This window comes from Caenorhabditis remanei, chromosome X (genome assembly GCF_010183535.1).
Source record: "Caenorhabditis remanei strain PX506 chromosome X, whole genome shotgun sequence".
NCBI classification, from domain to species: domain Eukaryota; kingdom Metazoa; phylum Nematoda; class Chromadorea; order Rhabditida; family Rhabditidae; genus Caenorhabditis; species Caenorhabditis remanei.
This window is the reverse complement of record NC_071333.1, coordinates 18,130,660-18,151,998: the sequence shown is the minus strand read 5'-3', so window position 1 is coordinate 18,151,998 and position 21,339 is coordinate 18,130,660. Positions and strand designations below refer to the sequence as shown.

The following is a 21,339-nucleotide window of genomic DNA, read 5'->3' as shown; positions in this document are numbered from 1 at the left end:
TTACTTCTTGGATTTTCTCACGTAATACATTTTTCACATCAGACTGCTCTCAACCCAATATCACAATCAAAGTGCAATTTTTCTACATTGTATTCTTTCCGGAGACACTGAGACTTTAGTGTAAGAACTCCCCGCTGTGCTCAACGAAAGACTCATTGTCTTTCTGTGACAAGAAGATTTTTTCCACTTCTTTCTTTTGGTTTTCCTGCCTCATTTTCATGAAAAAAAAATGAAAAAAATTTTTTTTACATAATATGTTTTGAGAAACATACCATAAATATAGTTTTCAGTTTTGTTCAGCTCCAAACTCCCCAGCCAAAACGTACGGTGTTACATTTCTCTTCTATTTTACATATTTTACATATTGTGAGAAGCTTGCTTGCATTGCGTAAACTTTTTTCTCGAGAAATTGAATATTCTGAGGTTCCGTTCTCCATTTTTTGCACTTCCGACGTATATCACATGTATAATATATAATATAGTCTAAAATATTCTCCGCTTTCTCCTTTCCGTGAAAAGATTGTATCTCTGACTGAAAATCTGAAGGAATTCTGTACTTTTTGAATTTAAACCATTTTGAATGTCGCATTGTTTCATATCAAATATAAACTTTGCAAACCTTATCATTCCCAAACCATCTAGCGCTTCTTATACAAACATTATGCTATCTAAAATAATAATTATATTGAAAAACACAACCAGCCATATGGCCGTGCTCATTGGAATGTCCGGCCGGGGGCATGAATCTCATCACGGCCATTTAGCCTCTATACAATTTCACCCGTGGGTAGTGGGGGGGCCGCACAATCGTCCTTACACAGTCACTCAGACTCGGTCCGTCCTTTCCGTCGCCTACCCAACATTTTTCTCTCGTACCTCTTCGTTTTTACCACTACTCACATGTAAACACACAACGACCGACTGCGCTATGTTCTTTTGCACTGGCCTCCTCTCGCGGACGAAAATCAATAGTATGGCGGTCATTCGAATTGTGTGACGCACTCCTTTCCTTCTTTTTCCCACACCATATTATAAAAGGGAGGGACCGCTCTCATCAGTAATAGTGCCGATTTTGCAGATATCATCAAAAGGCACTAATGAAACTCGATGGATCAACATAACCAAAAGTCCTTGTTGCCCGACTTTTCGACAAATGGTTTCACCGGGCAATTTAATGGTTCGTCAGTTTAATTACTCGGAAAAGTTTGAAATGCAACTTAATTAGTCAAAAAATTGCAACTTGGGACCAAAAAATATTATTTTTTAAGGGATTCCACACGGAAACGCCAATTCGATCATGTCGACCTTGCATTCATTGCAAATGCAAAGTATGGGAAACCAGATATTGCCAACTACAGATCTCCAATGCGATCTCCAGAATCAGTTTCTTATCGAGCAGGTGAGAATTTACATAATTAGTAAGATTGTTCGACTAGATAAAACAATAACCGAAATAAACGTGACATACTGAGAAAAAAGCACTGAATATAAGGAATATGCGTTGATAAATATAGAAAAAAGTCTAACTTTTCAGCTACAACTCTCTGCTATGCAATCAATGTACAATTCTCTCAACAATGGTGCGAAACTGGACCCGAAGTTCGCAGCACTCACTCAACCAAATCTCACTTTATCAACCTTTAATGCCATGACTGGAACTGAACCATCTACCTCAACAAATCTCTATTCATCACTACCTTCTACATCAGGATTACAAAATGTTAGTTTTTCTTCAAATATCTAATATTCACTACCAAAATATTTTAGTTGCAGCAGGCAGTATCTCAACAAGCCCTGGCGGCATCTACCTTACCCAACTTAGCCTTACAAAGTCAATTGTTACTTGATAATAAATTAGGAGCTGCGTTAAATATGGTAAGTTTTTCTTACTTTTCATTCTAAATTTGAAATTTCACATATTCATTTTGTTTTTTTCTCAGAAATTACCACAAACCACGATACCACAAGCACAAGTGGAGGACTGGATGAAAAACATTTGTGTGGACACGTTATTGGACCCTTTTAAAGAGAAACTGTTATCAGCGACAGGACTACAATCTTCGTTAGCATCTCTCAACACACCTATGACACCGATGTCTTCATTAGCGTTATCAAATGAAGCTTTCAAATTGACGGCTTCAAATTTATTGCAAACTTTGGAGCAAGCTTCGGTTATCCAAGCACCAAGACTAGAAGAAACTTTCTCGATACCAGAATCATCTATGAGAGAAACAGCGTCTCCTATTGATGTCGAGCTCATCTCAGATCCAACTCCTTCAACATCTGTTGCACCAGATGCCGTGTCAGTGTCAGAATCCACTCCAGCGCCAGAAACCACTCCCGCCCCAGAAACAACTCCTCCCTCATCGTCAACACCAACGTCAGATGAGAAGCCTCCGGAAGGTGCTAAATCCGGTTTGGATTTCGATGAAGCACATGACGATGTGGATAACATTTTTGGGTTATCTTTACCTGAAGAACCCGCTGCGATATCGATGTATAGGAGGCCCAGTTCTAACGATGGAGGTCTCAGTCCCATTTCGGTAAATGATTTGGTTTTTGTGGTAGCTAGTGGTCAAGAAGAAAAATAGGAAATTGACGTTAATTCGAATTAGCCGCGTGTTGAAAAATAAGAATCTCTTCTCGAAATTTGAAACTTAAGTAATTGATCACATTTCAATGAATCAATTTTAATCACTTATCATTAAAATTGAACACCGAGTATTTGAACGGACATGAAAACGCAAAATCTGTGAAAAGAGGGCACCCTCATTTATCACAGCCCTTATGGCACAGGCAGATGGGGTATTGGACGCGTTTCGTTATACAAATTGTCTTTTTTTTAATTCAAAGACATTCGTTTAATGATGGTTGGGAAATCCCGGGCCGGGTCGGGCTGACAATTTTTTTTTTGTTGGAATTTTCATAAAAATAGTGAAATTCTCTCATACGCTTCAGTTTTTACCGAATATTCAAAAACATGGTCGAAAATTCGACATTTTTTGAAGAACTTCACAGAAATCGGGCTGAGGAAAACTTTTCAGTTGCCCCTACCCGGATTTCCCAACCCTGCGTTAAATAGAGTACAATACCCTAATTTTAAAAAAAATTATATACGTTTCTGCTATTGATTACTTTCGTTTTTCAGTTTACACCACCGGATTCGCCCACTGCCGAGCTAACATTCGACGATCTCTTTGGTTTAGCAGCGCAAACAAAAGACAGTGCCATTAAAGTAAAGCTTGAACCTTTATCAAGTGATAGTCCCAGTACAAGCACAGATGGTGAGTATCTTTTCTTGGTGGATTCAGAAATTTAAGTTATTTTTCTTTTTCAGCACCGCCTGCCGCTCCTGTACCAATTCCAGCAGCTCTTGCACCGGTCCCTGTCTCTGTTCCTGTGCCCGCTCCTATTCCTGCGCCTGCAGCTACACCAGTTACACCCTTAAAAGAACTAACTGCTGCACAGAAAGCTGCATTGAAGGAAGAAGAAGAATTCGTCAATAACTTTGTGAAACCCAAAACAGTAAGTAACACTTTTGATTTGCTGCCAAATTCAACTATTTACTTTTCTAGGTGCCAGTGTACAAACAAAAGGCAGCACTCATGTCACTGGAAGCTAGAGAGGCCTCAAAGAAAGATGACCCAAATTATGATGCCTTCGAGTTTGACGATGACGATGACTTTATGTTCGGAGACAAGCCTGCTGATGAGAAACGTGAACAACTGGAGCCAGTCAAGAAAGAGAGGGACATAATAGCAAAGAATATTTACATCACAGGAGTAGGATTTGAAGTACAAAATGACAAGGAGCGTCATGTCAGAAAGCCGCCAAAACAACCGGTCACAATAAGTTACAATGATACTCTTATAGGTAAGCGCTGAAAAAATAAACTAAAAACTGAGCACAACTTTAAATTCTAGATAAAACATTCTTCACCCTCGCCGACAAGATCCGAACTGAAAGGGATAAACAATTATCGTGTACATTTCTTAAGATGGCACAGAGTAATAGTACAGAATGCGCGAAGAACATGAGAAGAGTGACAAAAGAGCAACCACTGTTACCCAAGTTCATAATTAGGATTGATCATTTGCAAACAGTTTCTGATGAACCACCAGCTAGGAAAAAATACAAACGACGGAAAAACCGAAGTGACAACGATGACTCGGATTTCGAAGATACCCCGTACAGAAAAAGGAAAACGACCAGAAAAGTGTAAGTCAGGTATCAATAATCAAGATATCAATAACAAACTTCAGATACTCTCTCCACAAGTCAACTGAGCTCCCATTCCGACGAACAGTTCAGGATTTTCCAATAGGACCATGCGTGCCCGCCGCAGACATGAAACGCGTTCGCATGTTTGGTCCAGCCGAAGGAATTCTACCCGTTAGTTCAAATAGGAAAATTGAACAAAATATCTTTTAATGTTTTCAGAAAGGAACATACGTTGTCTGCAAAGCTGACATTTTGAAGGATGACTGTGCGGTGTGGAGAGTTGACAATCAGAACTTACTACAAAAGTTTCCGCCCTTTCGAGATGCTAAGTCTCATAAATTGGTTTACAAAAGTAGTAGTACTGTAAGTGATTCTCAAGGGTTTTATCAAACATAAGTGATACTACTTCAGTATTCCGGATGGTGCGAGCAGATCTCTTCACAATACTTTCGTGTCTCTGTGCGAGTTCTCAAGCAAAATCGGTCAGAGACAACAGTGGAACCTGAGATCACACTAAATGAGATTTTCTGCGCATCGTCCATAGAATGGTTTAAAAATCCACGCACTTTTTATCACAAAGGTATTTATTGTTAACTTTATTGTTAAATAAATCCAGAACAATGTCTTTTGCAGAAGAATCGGCGGAAAAGACTGAGACTGGTACAGTTATCGATGAAAAATCACGAGTTGCTCTTACCACTGTTTTGGATGCTTGCCTTAATCTTGTCTTCACGAAAAACTACGTGTCTACCCTGGTTGACAAACTTGGTGAGGAACTATAGACTCAGAATAAAATAAAATGAACACAAGGTTTTATAGATTGGACTTATTTTCGATCACTAGCAGAGATTGAGGAGCACAATGTGGAATGTGAAGCACTGATCAAAAAAAGAATTCCGGTGGAGATGAAACACAACAAATGGATTGGGACTTACACAAGACTTTCCGTCTCCAAATCTTCCTATCATTGTTTGTCGAAGTGTCAGGTAAATTACACTGGAATTTTTTGTCAGAAGCATATCATAAAATTTAGATTTGCAAACGAAGAAAGCCGCGAAGAGTGATTCACTTTTTCGACAAGACCTCTTACGACACACATATGATAGTAGATGAACCCGTTGAAGATAAGGACGTGAAACCTGATGGATGCCCGTTGGTAGCTGACGCAATCTCATGTGGAAGATGTTCGATGGCAGTGGAATTCCTTCACAAAATGCACCATTTGCAGTTTCATATGCTGAGAATGTGTGAGGACAAGGTAGGAAAAGAAGGAAAAGGAGAAATCAATAAAACTGTTTGATAACATTGCAGCTGGAGGAAATCGGAACGACGGAAATCGACCTGTCGACTGAGAAAATGATAGATGTGGCAAAAGCCGACAAGCCATGGGTGTTGAGCGTCATCAAAACGTATTGTGATTTATGGGAACAAATACGATTCGAATTTCGGAATGCCGTTTGATAAAACTACAAAACAAAAAATGTTATACATATGAACGGACTTCGTTTGATTTTTGATTTTTTCCGCAAAAAGAAAAGAAAACGGAAAAAAAATGAAAATGAGAAGAGATGCATCGTCGACGTTTTCATCAATCACATGAAACCCCAATGATTTACTTTTTTTTCCTTTTTCACGTTTATTACTGTAACACATTATTGCAACACATTATTGCACTTGTATTATATGTTTCTGTTGTTTATATTTTTTCAAAGTTTCTAGGAAATTTCTGTTTACAAATTCAAAACACTGCTCTTGTATTCAATTTCAAAACATTACGGGTTACTTATTACACTTTAAATTGTCATCAATGGTTCTACATCTTTTTTAATGAATTCCAATCAACATTGTTTCTAATCAAATGCAAATAAAATCATTTTGACTCGTTTTGTTTTTAATGAACATTTTTTAAAGTTTTTAAATGCAGAATTCGAATCATCATGTGTGTAAGTGCAAGGAGCCATCTGAAGAACTATGTATGACTGATTTCCATTTCCCTTGTGCAGTTAAAATTTCTGTTCCCCTACTTTCCTTCTTCAGTTAGAGGCCCGCAGTATACTCTCTTTCCAGTATGAAAAAGTAAAGTCCCTCACACTTTTCCCTCGTCCCTCTTCTTGTTTTTGCCATAAACCAACGCTCAGGGTCCTTATGCTTTTCCTCATCGATTTTCGTCTCCTTTTTTGCTGACGTCGTATCAAAAGTTCGGCATTCTCTTATCTCGTTTATGAATCATGAAACTTGCTTCTTTGCCATTTATCGATTCGAGGGAGAAAAGCAAACATGACATCATCAATTCCTTGTTTTATAGCAATTTGATTACACTGCTCCGCTCTCATTTTTCTGTGGCTCTCCTTCTGTTCCAAATACAAAACGCATACAAACGTTTTCATTCGAATTTCTTTTTCGTTCGAACAAATGTTTTCTGGCCATTTCTACTTTGTCATTTTCATCGCTCATTTTTCAAACGTACATGACAACTATTGGACAAAAGACCAGATTGGGTTTAGTGCAGACCAAAATAAGAGCGAAACAGAGAGAAGGAGGAAAGACGGCCGCACAACGTGCAGTTGGGGGGTGAGCGCGCTAAACACGCACACAAAATGTGTCTGCGTCTCGTGTCTGCGCGCCGTCTCTCGCACTCATTCCTCACTGCCCTCCTCTCTTTGCCAGTTGTTTCTCTTCTCCTTGTTTTGTTTCGGAGGCCGATATTTTACGCATTATTCCGTCGTGCATTTTGCCTTTTTCAGTATGTGTTAATCGACCCATTCACCTTTTTTTACTTCTTTTTATTGGGAAATTTGCTTTTTTCATTGCATTCCGTTGCGAAAGACCGTGAGAAAATGTGATTTATCTGTGATAAATGAGATATTTGTTGTGCGGAAGTGAAGAGAGAAGAATTTGTTGAACGATAAGCAGTACAGACACATTTTTTGAAGCGGTCGACCACTTTTTGACGACAATTGTTCTATTTTCTGTAAATACATGTCACCAGAACTATATTTGATGGTTAATAGCACACCATTTACCACATTTATCAGGAAACTGTTTATTTTTGCTTGTCATAATAGTTTTTTGAGGGGGGTACACCCAAACCAGTCTGATCTTCCGTTTCTGATAGCAAAAAACTGTATGTTTGCGCTGCTGATTCTTCATTTGATTTGGTTTGACTTTCACGCTGACTTTGACCAAACCAACACACCAATTTTCTGTTTTTCTCTAAACACTCTGTGCGATCATTTGTCTCTTCTTGTTTCTCCATGTTGCATTTTGTTGTTATTCTCGAACGAAAAAAATCTTTCGAATTTGAATACGGCCAAAAACTATAATTTATTCTTTCAGGTCATTCGAAACATCAAACTTCCATGAATGCTCATCAGGTGATCACGGGAGCTTTAAATAATGGCGAAAATGTATATGCATTAGGAAATGTTGAAGGCCTTACTTTCACTGTGAGTTTTTTTTTTCTTATTTCAAATCTGTCATCTTTGACATAAATCTTCTTAGGCGTGCGCCGTCGGATCGGATGTCGTCATTTTGGATTCTGATTTCAATCGTGTGCAAATTATCCCAGAATCAAAGAATCACTTGATTGTCAGTAGTTTGAGTTGTTGTCAAGAAACTGGAAAGATCGCTGTAACATATGGAAACTTGGTCAAAATTCTGGAGGCGACCAATTCTGGAGTCGAAAAATCAAAGTTGAAGAGTCTGGTGAGTCTTTTCTGCTAGAAATATAGTTAACATAACATTTCAGATATTCCAATTCACATGGGTCGAAACATACTCGTTCACACACAAAGAACCCATAAGCTCTGTTCAATGGTCTATGGAAGGATTGCGTCTTCTCTTTGTTATCAACGACAAATTGGTTCTTCATCAGCACAGAAGCGTTAGCAGCACAAGCAGATCATCAACAAGCGCGCCAGTTACATTTTGCATTGCAGACGATGTAAGTTTTTTTTTAATCCTGACTAGCCCGTAATTTTGACTTCGGGACGTTTCGCCACCAATTATAACAAAATTTGCGAAACTTTATAGGAAAAAAAACATATCAACTTATTTAGCATAATCAACCCGTACTAGTGATATGTTTTTTTTCATAAAGCTATGGAAATTTTCCTATAATTGGTGACGAAACTTCTGGTGGCGAAATGTCTAGTGGCGAAATATCTTGGAGCCGTAATTTCGAATTGAATTCAGGATCTACAAGAACGCCACACTTGGGAGGTAATTTGGACCACTGCACTACCATCGAAACCGAAATTCATCAAATATTCACCCGATGGATACTATCTCGCACTGTCCGGTGATCGAGATTGCTTCATCAAAATCTTCCATCAAAACACACTGGACCACGCCGAGCTAGACTTCTGTGAAATCATTTTGAACCACCCAGCGCCTGTATGCGGGTTTGAATGGCGTAAAACTGGGAGATACATGCCGAGAAAATGCATCTCGCCCATTCTTCTGTCGTGGTGTGAAGATCGAACGTCGAGGATTTGGAAAGAGACACCAGCTCCCGAAGGGTCTATCATCGATTTGACTGGAGAAGGTGGTGGAGAACCACTTTGGGATAGACAGAAGGCTAAGAAGTTCCTTGGGAAGTATATCAGAGTGAAGAAGACAAAAACGAGAATTCTGAACAAGTTGAGAAAGATAATGTAAGTCATATTCATTCCCACAAACAAAAATGACTATTGGTTTGTTTTAGGCCCGAAAAACATTGCGAAACAGATTCCAACCCAATCGGTCTCCGTGCACAAATCGGTAAAAGTCCCTCGCTCCTCGATTTCCCATCCCCAATGTCAAAGGAGAAAGAAAGAGAAGCTATCGATCAAGCTGAAGTCTCTTTCTACCTGGCTGCCACCATCAATGCTGAAACAGATTGCTTATTGGTCCCATCCTTCAATGAGTTAAACAATCAGAAGCCATTCTGTGTCCACTGGTTGAACAATAAAGAACTGGTGTTCAGTGTCGGCGCGGAAAAGTTGCTTGCTGAAGCTGTCTTGTTGGATTTGGATGGTAAGCACAAAATAGTAAAAACTGAAATAAAAGTGGGATTTTAGGATCTACCAACCCAAATATTGAGTCTGGAGAGCCATCGCCTGTAGATGAACATCACAGATCACCAATAGACAACGACCACCCACATTCAGAAGGTTCTGGACGTGCGAGAACTGCGGGAAGTGTCACATCGGTATGTATTTTGTTATTTCAATAGTTTTGTACTTTAACAACTTAATCCTGTAGGACGCACCATCTTCCAAGGACATACTCGATGTCAAGTTGGAAATCCTCCTGAGACAATGGACAAAGTCAAACGACGTTCTCTTCTCCATTCATCCTGTGGACGGATCACTGCTGACATGGACAGTGGAATGGCTAGACGACCATTTCCGCCAACCGGTCATCTCCTACAGCTCCCGACTCCCTGGTGCACTTCCATGCAGTGACTCGATGTCTCTTCAGTCGAAACTCAACACCTTCAACCCGCATGAGCCGATTTACTTGGACGCGTTGAGAAATGATTCGGAGAACAAGGACACCAGTCAGATGTTGCATGACAAGTTGATGGAACGACGCGTCTCCAATACGATCCATGTGCTGACGTCTCATGACAATGGTACTCTCAACTTATGGCATATGTCGGTGGACGATCAGAGTAGCTTCTCCTGTGTCGTTAGTATGACACATATCTCGAGAATGTGTGGACATCGATTCCAAATGCAGCAGGTTAGTTATCCCATTCAATTTACTGTATTATGAAAAGTAATTCCAGATTATTGCTCACCCAGTCCTTCCACTTCTTCTGACCACATCCAAGTTCAAGTCACCAAAAGTGAAAGTGGATTCAACCATGGATGTGCTCTCCGAAGTGATTCTTTGGAAAATCACACCAGTCGGACCGCTTTGCAAACAAGGAGGAGTCAAGGAGTTGGCTCGTGTGGCCAGTCCCCTTATCAGTGGCTTCTCTACAGTTGGATGGGTGCCAGCCATCCTTCCGAGTTGTACACTCGGAACAGTTTGCAACTCCCCGTCATCTTGCTTCATTTCTTGTGACGGAAACCAATTGATTATCTATCAAGCTGTGTTGGATGCTCGTGGTTTGCTCTCGGAGCTTGCTAACGCCAGGACAGCATACAGTGGGAGAGATACACTTGATAAGTAAGTTGATTTATTCCTTAATTCCAGATAAACCGATAATCTAGTTACAGCTATAGTGACAAGATACTCCGGACACCATCACCACGAAGTGATCGTGCTCCGTCTTTCCTCAAACAATTCAACGTGGTGTCCACCCAGTCAACTGCAAAGCCAGGATGTGTTTTGGAAGTTGGAAAGATCGAAGATGTCAACTTGAATGAGTTGAATCTGATGTTCCTTCACGTTTTCCAGTCAAGAATTGTGATTGCTGATGAGGAGGATGCAAGTGATACGATGAGCAGTGTGATAGATAGAAGTCAGAGTCCAACTTTCAAAGACAAATTCTTTATTGTCATTGTTGATCAGAAGGAGAATGAAGATGTGTAAGTCGCTTATTTCAACTAGAGAAGGTTAAGAAGCTAGTTAGGAGTTATGGGACGTTCATTAAAAAACTGAGAACTTGCTGATTCCGAAAGTCTGATCATTTTATTCCCTCGACGCCTGTTACTCGAAAAAAACAAGGTGAAAGTTTGGAAAAATGACGAATTATTACCTTTCGGGGATTTTTTTGGCAATTTATGCGTGTTGAAAAGGTTATAATTCTTTATTTTCCAAACTTCGATCTTTTTCTCAAATATCAGACCTCGAGGGCAAAAACTGAACATATATTAAAATCAGCGTTTTTTCAACTTTCCAATAATATAGGTTACGTCCCATAACTTCAAACTGACTCCATCACCTTTTCTAGTAAGACATCTAACATACAATTTCATTCTTTCAGCATCATGATGTTCTCGCTCACTATCTCTTCCCAACCACCACAATCCATTCCAACTTTCGACACTGAAGCATTACCCGGAGAGAAAGGATTCTTGAGACCATCTAGCCCGCTAGCCCCGTCAATGGCCAAGTTGAACTTCGAAGCAGAACTTGTCTGCCGACAAGTCATGCCCCTCCCAGAAGGCACTCGAATCACCAACGTGGTACCTGCCGCAGGTCACCTATCATCTTCGTCCATCTACCCAGCCTGTGAAACGCCATACGTTCTTGTGTCTTCTGATAACGATGACTCGGTTCGATTCTGGAGATGTATCAAGGTGGACGATCCAGTCAGTCCCAACAAGTTTGAATGGCGAGAATGGAATATGATTAGCGAGAATCATCCGAGTGAACTTGGAATGGAAGGAGCGATTGTGAAAGTGAACGCAGCGCACAGTGGAAGAATTGCATGTGCATATCAGAAATCGAATATCGCATCATCTGATAGCAATAATATTTCCATCGAAGTTGCAGTTTTCGAGTGTGAATCATCAGGAGGTGTCGAATGGTTCCGTGAAGACTCATTCAGTATCCAACAGAATCATTTCTACGAGTTTTCCAAGCCGTGAGTAATCATCTAGAGATCATATCAAACAATTTCTTATTTTCAGACACTACAACGATATGCACAACAAGCGGCTGTCATCCGGCGAACAGGAGCATCTGAATCTGCTACAACAGCGTACGGAAGTTTTGCGGTCTAGTTTCCGACGTGGTGTGCTTTCTCGTTCGTTTTGTGACCTGTCTTCTATCGGCTCCTATCTGTTGTTAACGATATACATGTTTCGACGTAACATGAGTGAAGCAATTTTCTGTTTTAACATAATAACTAAACAAAACAAAATCATATATATTTGTTTTTCGTCAGCGCCCTATTGTATCTATGTTCAAACTTCTAATTCTGATAACGCAAATGCGTCACTCATGCTGACTAGAACTTGCTTTCTCTGTGTTTTGTCTTGTCTAGTAATGTTAACTATATGTAGTAGCTTCCTTTCCTGTGCACTTTACAGATCCCCAAATAACTTCAATTTTTCAGGAATTAATGCTGGGAAGCCCACAAAACCATCTTATGAACTCATCCGTGCCATTGAGAACTCCACGACCTCCTTGGTTACCGACATTGCTCAGAGTAAGTAGTTACATTAGCTGTACCTGATAACCACATATCTTCAGTGAAACTGGAGAACATCGTTCGACTTGATTGGGTATCGACAGAAGATGGAACACACATGCTCACCGTTGGAATGGGAACCAAAGTGTACATCTATGCACAAATCGGTCAAGACCCTGCACAACAAAATGTGACTCTGATGAGAGAAAGTGAGACAACGATGCGACGTCCATCAATCCGCAAAGCATCCTCATTCCTTCCTAATATCCAACCAAATAGTCGTTTCACCAGTTGGATCTGCTGTCGTGTGCTCAGTTTGGACACTGCTGATGGTCTCCCACCAATTCCAACCGCTCTGAGTTGGGTACGAGATGGTATTCTGATTGTTGGAATGCAAAGTGAGATGCGAGTGTACAATCAGTGGAATTTCAAAGACACTGAGGAGAAAATGAAGAAGGCTGTTCCGTAAGTTTTTTCTTTAGTAATTTTTTCTATTTCTATGTTTTCAGAGCTGCTAACCCAAACATTGTCAGTCTGACAGTCTCAACCTCTCATTCCATGCTTGACCAGCTGACTCGCAAGAAAGAAGCACTGGTCTCAAGTCGTAGTCGTGTCTTCCTGGAGTTTGTGAACACAATGCACAAGTAAGTTACTAAATATTTTTTTTTCGCAAATTATAATATTTCAGAGCCCATCCAAAAGAGAACGAAAGTCAAATGGTATTAGACATTCTCAAAAGTGAAGGTGTATTCGAAACAGCTAGAATGTGCTCCCCAATTCTTCCACAATATCATCCAAAGCAACTCATTGTGCTTCTGAATGCCGGAAAAAAGCGGCGTGTCAAGGCTATCCTGAACCATGTGCTAACATCACTAAAACAGAGAAAAGGTGCCGCACATAACCCGTTGAGCCGTGCTGCCTCCATCAAGCGGATGAATACAGTAGACCGTGGAAATTCAGTCCAAGCGATGCCGGTGGACGCCAGAATTGACGACGACTCAATGGATTATGACGAAATCGACGATATTCCACTGCTGCCACTATACGCGTTGTTTGAAGCGGATGTGGATACCAATGTTGCTATGGATAAGCAAGAAGATCTGGTGGCTAAGAACACTGATGAGTACGATGACTTATTCGACAATGGGTATGACAAGGATGGCGATATTGATGCCATTCTGGAGGATACCGGTTCTGTGCACAGCGGAAGATCCCGTCATCTATCAGTTGGTAGTGATTCTGCTAGAAACAACGATAGTCATGTAGCTGCTACGTTCACCGCAAAAGATTATCGGAAGCTCACCGAATTGCTCACCCACACCCATCTTCCTGGATTGTCCAGTGTTGATCAGATGCACTTGTTGGCTATTGCGGACACTTTGAGTCACTTTGCCAGTGACGCTAAAGACAAGGTGGAACAAGCAAATGCAGGTGAGTATTACAGTCTTATAATATAAAACAAACCGAATAATTCGTGTGTTCCAGCAATGAAGCCAGTTGTTCAATCAGTTCTTGGAGACAACACCGCTGGTGGCTATGCAACTGCAGCGGCTGGCGTTGAGACAGTCGACGAGTGTGGGTTGAGATATCTGATGGCAATGAAGCAACACGAGTACCTGCTGGTTTGTCTCCCAATGAAACAGAGGATGGAGTTGAAGAAGAGTGGTCTCTCAGCAGCCAATATCATCTGGGCGCAACATTCGGAGACTGAAACCGAGTTGTTGAATGCTCTTCCAGGAATGCACAAAACCAGTCCAACATGGGATGAATTGAAGGGTCTCGGAGTGGCATGGTGGTTGAAGAATACTGCAAGTTTGAGAATTTGCATTGAGAAGATCGCCAAAGCCGCATTCCAACAAAACCAGGACCCAATGGACGCCTCGTTGTTCTATCTTGCTCTCCGCAAGAAAAATGTGCTCACCCATCTTTTCAAAACAGTGCGAAACCAGACGATGGCTGATTTCTTCATGAATGATTTCAATCAGGAGCACTGGCAGAAGGTCGCTGCTAAAAATGCGTTCGTCTTGATGTCGAAACAACGATTTCAACATGCTGCTGCATTCTTCTTATTGAGTGGAAGTCTGAAAGACGCCGTGCAAACACTTTGTGGAAAATGCAATGATATCCAATTAGCATTGGTTATTGTGAGAATGTATGAGAGTGACCCAGAGGCTCAACAAGCGATGATCAACGAGCTACTGTGCAGAGAGGTTCTAGGAATGACATATGAGGAGTTTGAGCAACAACGTGGTAGAACTGATGAGGACACTCCTGTTAGTGTGCATGCTTCCAAGGAACCATTCGAGAGATCTATGGCATTCTGGATGCTTAAGGACTACACAAGATCAGCACATACACTTGTGCAAGAAGCACAATCCGATCGTCTGTTAACAAGTCTCTCTGACATTTTCAACTTCTACTCCTACCTTCGCAAGCATCCCCTTGTTGTCAGACAACGACTCAACAATATCGGAGCTCAAGTCGGCACCACCGAAAAATTGCTGGCTCTTGGAAGACAACTGGAAAGTATTCTGACTCCACCGGAACGTCGTCTGTTCTTCAGAACATCAGCTGAACATATGGCTCGTGGATGTCCAATGCTTTCCCTCGATGTGCTTACCTTGCTTCCAAAACAGATCAGTATTGTGCAAGACTACGATGAAGCATTAAGAGCAATCTTTGGATCCAGTGCAGACCAAGCACCTCCTCCACCGCCACCAATAGAAGTTGATTGGAGTAAACCTGCCATTTCCGACGAGCCTGATGAGTTGAAGTTGGATTGGAGTGATGAGGAAGGGGAGGCGACTGAAGAGGAGAAGCCAACACCAGCACCGCAGGACGCTTTGCCAGAAACCATTCCAACTGTAAACGGAATGATAAACTCTACTGCTTTGCAAAGTCAACTCGTCGGATCTACTGATATCTTTGCACAGCATATGAAGTTTGTTGCGTCGCTTCGAATTCTTACTGAAGAGTTGTCGACGCTAGCTAGTGGATTTGATGTGGATGGAGGACAGTTGAGGAATCAAGTAAGTTGGGGGACACGTGATACATAAGTACACCATGAATATTTTTGAAAATTAGTGAACAATTAGAATTCAGATGACACATCCTACATTCGAGATTTGTGATAGACTAGTGGTAAATTTTAAAAGGCATGTCAAGACGATTGGGGGTTTTTTTCGGGCGTGAGCCAAACTTTTGATTGGAATTGAATACATACACGTTATCCCCCTTCTCCTTCATAACTCTTCCTTTTGAATACTCATTCCTTTGAAATTACCAATAAATGTAGTAAGGTAAATTCTGATTTTCTCATATTATAATGTACGTTTTTCCGTGAGTTCATTTTCATATCAAAAGGATTATTAGTTTTCGAAATTTAACTTCGAAAATATTGGTTTTTTCTACCATTTTTGTAGTGTTTCTATCAGTATTGGTCGTTTTCCAAATAATCCATTGGAAAAAAACAATAAAATTAATCGAAAACAGGGATAACCTTTGAAAAAGCCAACACGGCCGAAGTCGAACTTCTAGACCGAAATAAATCATCCATTCCATATGTAAATGAACTCAGAGACATACATACATTATTCTATGATCAAATCAGAATTGGCCCTCATTCTCCTTTAATCAGTACCTCCTACGTACATCACATATATTTTTCCAGCTGCTCAACTGGCTTGAACGAGAGGTGGAAGTTCTCCAAATCAACTGCGACTACAACGTAGAGCGCAAACCATACGACGAGAACCACGACTCTGACTACTGGAGCTCGACAGGTCCCAACTACGATCAGCCAGCCGAATCCTCAAAATTGTCTCGTGCAAGTCCATCATCCCTGACACCGAGACGGAGAACTTGGCTCAAGGCGAATCAGAAGCTCCTCCGATCGTTCACCTCGTTCTGCACACTGCATTCCGCTCATAACCATCGATTGGCTTCAGTTCTCATGGAGTTACTTCTGTTGCTGCTCAATGTGCAACGTGACGCTGAAGATGACATCCTTCCGAAACAACTCCTGGCTACTGGAGTTAGCACGTTCCCATTGTTGGATGCAGCCATTTCATCTCCAAAAATGTTTGTCTCATCGCCATTGGCCTATATCGAGAACCAAGGATACGATCTGTTGGCAGCTATTAGTGAACTTCACAATGTTCCAAATATGGCAGGAGATTTGCAGAAAGTTAGTCTAATCATATTCAATTAGGTATAAACCAATTAACTCAAATAATTTTTTTTTAGTGCTACATGCTTTACAACTTGTGTCAAGGCTTCTCCTGCTGCATCTACCTGTCCTTAACTGACATTGACCAAATCTACTCGTCGATGCTAAATTTGGATACCCGGCCTGCCCCGATTGGAAGAGCACACGATAACTTCGTGGTGACGCCTCCAGTAAAGTGGCCTGGTGTAGAGGCACTCGTTGCTCTACTAGGACGTGAGAAGGAAGATGATGCTCCACAACTCAGATTGCTCATCATCGAATCATTCCTTGCCATCTCAATGTCTCTCTTCTGTTTCGCGTTGTCCGCATATGACTCTCGCTGGTTGTACCGTTTGAGTGTCCATGAGATTGATCCCCATCGCTTCGGTCAGATTTTCGGAGGAGGAGGTGAAACGAAGAAGTCGACGCATCCACCTGCAAGGCCGCCACGACCCGCTGTTCCAGTTGTGCAAAAAGAATCAGTAACCAGTGATAGTAATGGAGATCAACTCCGCAGTCGGTTGAATTTGAGAATCCTCGGAAACGAGAAGTTCTCAACCGCGTCCAAAGAGAGTCTCCCATCAGAACAGTCATATTCGAAATGGGTTCCACCACAAATGAATATTGTCCAGCTGTTCGCGGAGAAGCCAAATGTCAGTCGTACTGAAGATGACGATGAAGTGATGTATGACTCTGATGAGGAGGAGAAGGGCGCCGGTTACTCTGATGAAGAGGAGGAAGAGGACAACTTGGGCTGTGAGAATGCAGCACCAGCAAGTTTTGCATGGCAGTTGTTAAGACTCGCTTTGATTCAACAACAACTATATCGTGTCAAGCAGTTCTTAGTGCTGGTTGGATTCGATCCAAGAGGTGAGCCTAAATTTACCTAAAATAAATTCACATACTTGCAAACCGGCTCGAAACGGACCGACTCGGGCCTCTCCGTAGCTCGCTTGAAACACAAAAAGCTCTAAAAAATAAATCAAAATAAAGATCTTGGCAAGTTCTAGGTGTGTGACCTACTATAGTTCGGATGGCGGATCTTTGATGTGCCACGAGCCGGAAAAAAAGTGCCAAACACGCGAAAATGACCAAAAAAGCCATTCTAGCCCGGCCCGCGGTCCATTAAAGATTCGACGTCCGGCCCGTAATAGGTCACAGACATAGAACTCGTCGAGATCTACGTTTTGGTATATTTTTCAGCCCATAACATTGCCAGGCTGGTGTCGGTCCGTTTCGAGCAAGTATGGAAATTCATTTACCAGAAATTCATTTTAATCTTCCAGACATCCCAACAGTCGCTCCTCGCATCGACGCAGTCCTCCAACAGCTCAGTAACTGGATCGCTCAACAACACCAGACCCTGAAAACCTTTCCCGGTGGAATTCCAAGTGACTTGCTTCCCGATATGACCATTGACACCAGTGACCAACATTTGGCAGCTACAATGAAGAAGTACGCGGCTCTTGTGAAACAGAACAACACACCATTTGAATCAGACGACCGGAAAATTCAAACTATCCGCCGTCTCTGGTCGTTCTTGGTTCGAGAGGATCATCTTCAAGAGATTTTCATCAAGTACATCTTCTCACAGCAGAGTACTATGGAGAATGCGCCAGAGCCAGTGGATATGTTTATGGGAATCGATAATAACCCGATTCTACCCGAAGCTTTCAAGATTGTACAGAAGGATAGTGAGCCGATTGTAGCGTTTGGATGTAATCAAGAGAGTCCGGGATTAATTGTGGTTTCGAATGGAAGAGAGCTCCAGGAGATGGATATGTCGAGTGTGTTCAAGGATCAGTATGATCAAACGTCGTGGATGTGGAATCGAGCGGAGTTGGATGTGAGTTATAACATTTCTAAAGGTTTTTTAGGGAAACATTGAATTTTCAAATTTTCAGATGAAAAACATCCATTCCAAGCGAGATGCCCTGCGTGACAATGATGACTACCAAATCTTCACCGACTCCAACTCTCATAACGCCAAACACACCAATGTGGTAAGTTAATAATTCTGACTGACCAGAAAACTCACTAAATTCACCTTGTTCTGTCACGAGACCTTCCACAATCTCTATAATTATGTTCAGCTTACACCTTGGATAATTGATCGAAGTCGTAGGGGACTAAAAAAGGTTTTGTTTTTTTATGGTAGTCAAAACTGTTGTGATTGTATGGTTATATATATTTTTGGTTCATCTGTGCTTGTGAATGACATGCTTGATTAGACATGGGCTTGCAATAAGACTCCAGTCAAATATAACTTTTTTCCAGATGATCAAACGCCACATCCCTGGAGTCCGTCGCATCGATTCTCATCCACATGCACCATTCTATGTTACCGGCTCATCGGACGGATCCATCAAAGTTTGGAAGTGGGGAGCCAAGGATACGGTGTACACAGCAAGAGTTGCCGGGCAGCACGCCAAAGTCTCCAAAATCGCGTTTTCGTGTAACGGGAATAAGTTCGCCGCTGTCGACGGAGACGGAATGTTGTGTCTCTGGCAAGCCAGTCAGGCGACCGAACAGAAGAAACCGTTTTTCGTGAGTCTTACTAAAAATGTTAAAACAAAGGATCTTTTCCATGATATTATTCAATTTTAGAGCCAGCGCTGCCACAACAAATCTGCAACCGATGTCTGCTTCCTTGGTCACTCTTCATCTGTCCTACTGACCGCTGGCTCCTCATCACTCGACTATAATCTTGGACTATGGGATACACTTCTCCCAACCAACCGAGCTCTAGTCCATTCTTGGATTGCACATCCGGAAGGAGCAACTTGTGCGTTGTACGTGCCTAACCAACAGGTAAAATTGCAATAACACAATTTTTTGTTTAAACTGGTACGTTTTCAGACTATCTTCTCTGGCGGTCGACATGGTGAGATCTGCCTGTGGGACATCCGACAACGTCAGTTGAGACATACTATCAAGGCGTTTGACCAAATGCATGTTGTCAAGACACTGGCTACAGATTCAGCACAAGATTTGGTAGTTTCTGGATCTAGCGAGGGTGATATCAAAATCTGGTCAGCCGATGCAAACCCACAACTCATGTACAGCTTGCCCGGAGAGCATACGGCTAAGACTGGATTCTCCTTCAGACAAGGTAATTTGATAGTGGTGAATAAACTGTTTAAAAAAGTAATTTCCAGTCGGCCAATCGTCTGTCCAAGGTGTCCAACAACTATTCATTGACCAAAACATGCGTCTCTTCTCATGCGGTGCTGATGCTTCACTTAAATTCCGAACATTGCCTTCAATCTTCAACATGACAAACCTTTTATAATTTATTGCTCTATTTTTAATGTTTTTATGTATACTTACTACTTACCGCCTAATTTAGTAGTTTTTTTTAGCAGCGCTACCGCTGCCCTACAGCTACTTACCAATCGCCGCCCCATTACTCAATTTTCATGTGTAATATGTTTTCACTTACCGTGCCACATATAATTAAATTAATGATTGTCACATAAACATCCCCGCCAAAACCCCACCCAACCCCAGTAAAATGCCTGTAAGAATGGTTAGTGTCAAAAAGTGAATTTATTATGAGATTTTTATGTCCAGAGTTGTGCTTTATTTATTTTCCAACATTGGTTGTTTTGTAGTTCTTCCCCCTTTTGAATACTGTACTAGGACAAGCCAGTGCAATTTTGCAATGTAATAGTTTCCAGTAGGATAAAATGAAAAGCCCCATGAAAAACACATTCCGTGAGTCATATACAAAAAACTTGTGTCTAATTGCAATAAATTTTTGAGATATGAATGACAATTGTGTTTTGATGTTTTGAAAAGTTCTAATCATATCAATTGTTGTGTTAAAATTATTCATTCAATAGATGAACGTCACACAAGTTCACCATAAACAACATCACACGGATGCACATATCACGCACATATCATATCACGCATGTATTAAATCTCTGACGTCAAGAGCCAGACAGAAAATTTGAGCATGAACCAAAAGAGTGGAAAATTCCGAGGACAGAATTATTTGTGTCAGGTGGATAAAGAGAGCGTCACAGTTTTGAAAATATGTTCTTTGTTTTTTTTTTGAGTCTGACGGAAATATCAAAATCCCCGAAAATTCAACTTCCAATGAATATTATTTATCTCCGATTCCCCGTCTAATGAGAAAACGTGTCAGAAAGATGTACTTCGAGAGAGCGCACTTCACGAATACCAGTTCGATTGGTTACCATTTGGGATCGTGTTAATAGAGCACTACGGATTGGTGTACTTTTCCTCCTTATCTGCTGATGATTTGTTCTTAGGAATTTTCAGCACCCTCCGGTCGGGCACTATAACTTGCATGGATTGACGAACATTCCAAACCTCTCTTGTTTTCACTCTTCGGCTCTTATTACCACTCGGATGCTAAGTATAAAACGTGTGAATTATGCTTATTGCAGAGCCTGAAATCATATTTTTCTAGTGGGTTGAAAACTCTGGCCAAAAGATTCTTCAGGATCCACCGTATCACAACATTTCCTAACTTCGAAATTCCTCTCAATTAATTTTTTTACTAGGAAAACGACTCAAAAAATTTCCGACTCAAAAAATGATGATTTTCACCCAAAACCAACTTATACCTTACCCCCGTAAATCGACACGCATTTCAGTCTACAAAGACAACATTTCCATCCAAGTAGAGACGCATGACTTGGAGAATGACGTCGAGTGCCGACTTGCAGATAGTGTAGCCGCGTCGCTAATCTATTTCAGGAGAAACTAAAAGAAGCCTTTCATCTTCTAATAATCCCGAATTATGAATGCAACCAAGAATGAAAGAAAACTCACTCTTGCCAAATATAATCCCTTGAGGATTTGAAAT

The 21,339-nt window shown here is 41.2% G+C and overlaps 1 protein-coding gene across 1 annotated transcript; it reads left to right on the top strand.

Moving 5' to 3' along the window:
- Positions 1-1,330: 1,330 nt before the first annotated feature.
- Positions 1,331-19,791, top strand: GCK72_025665 (uncharacterized protein; the record flags this gene model as incomplete). Its single annotated transcript, XM_053736438.1, has 39 exons — positions 1,331-1,399; positions 1,535-1,720; positions 1,774-1,875; positions 1,941-2,543; positions 3,149-3,284; positions 3,338-3,525; positions 3,576-3,873; positions 3,924-4,218; positions 4,263-4,392; positions 4,441-4,584; positions 4,633-4,801; positions 4,855-4,989; positions 5,041-5,207; positions 5,255-5,479; positions 5,533-5,635; positions 7,558-7,667; positions 7,723-7,926; positions 7,970-8,164; positions 8,416-8,876; positions 8,927-9,237; positions 9,282-9,412; positions 9,466-9,948; positions 9,995-10,380; positions 10,431-10,742; positions 11,141-11,743; positions 11,790-11,860; positions 12,218-12,310; positions 12,355-12,757; positions 12,802-12,936; positions 12,981-13,723; positions 13,778-15,321; positions 15,963-16,478; positions 16,538-17,369; positions 17,786-18,345; positions 18,404-18,502; positions 18,777-19,046; positions 19,107-19,310; positions 19,359-19,611; positions 19,658-19,791. The coding sequence occupies 39 exons, from the start codon at positions 1,331-1,333 to the stop codon at positions 19,789-19,791; spliced, it is 12,003 nt and encodes a 4,000-aa protein (XP_053580004.1).
- Positions 19,792-21,339: the final 1,548 nt, after the last annotated feature.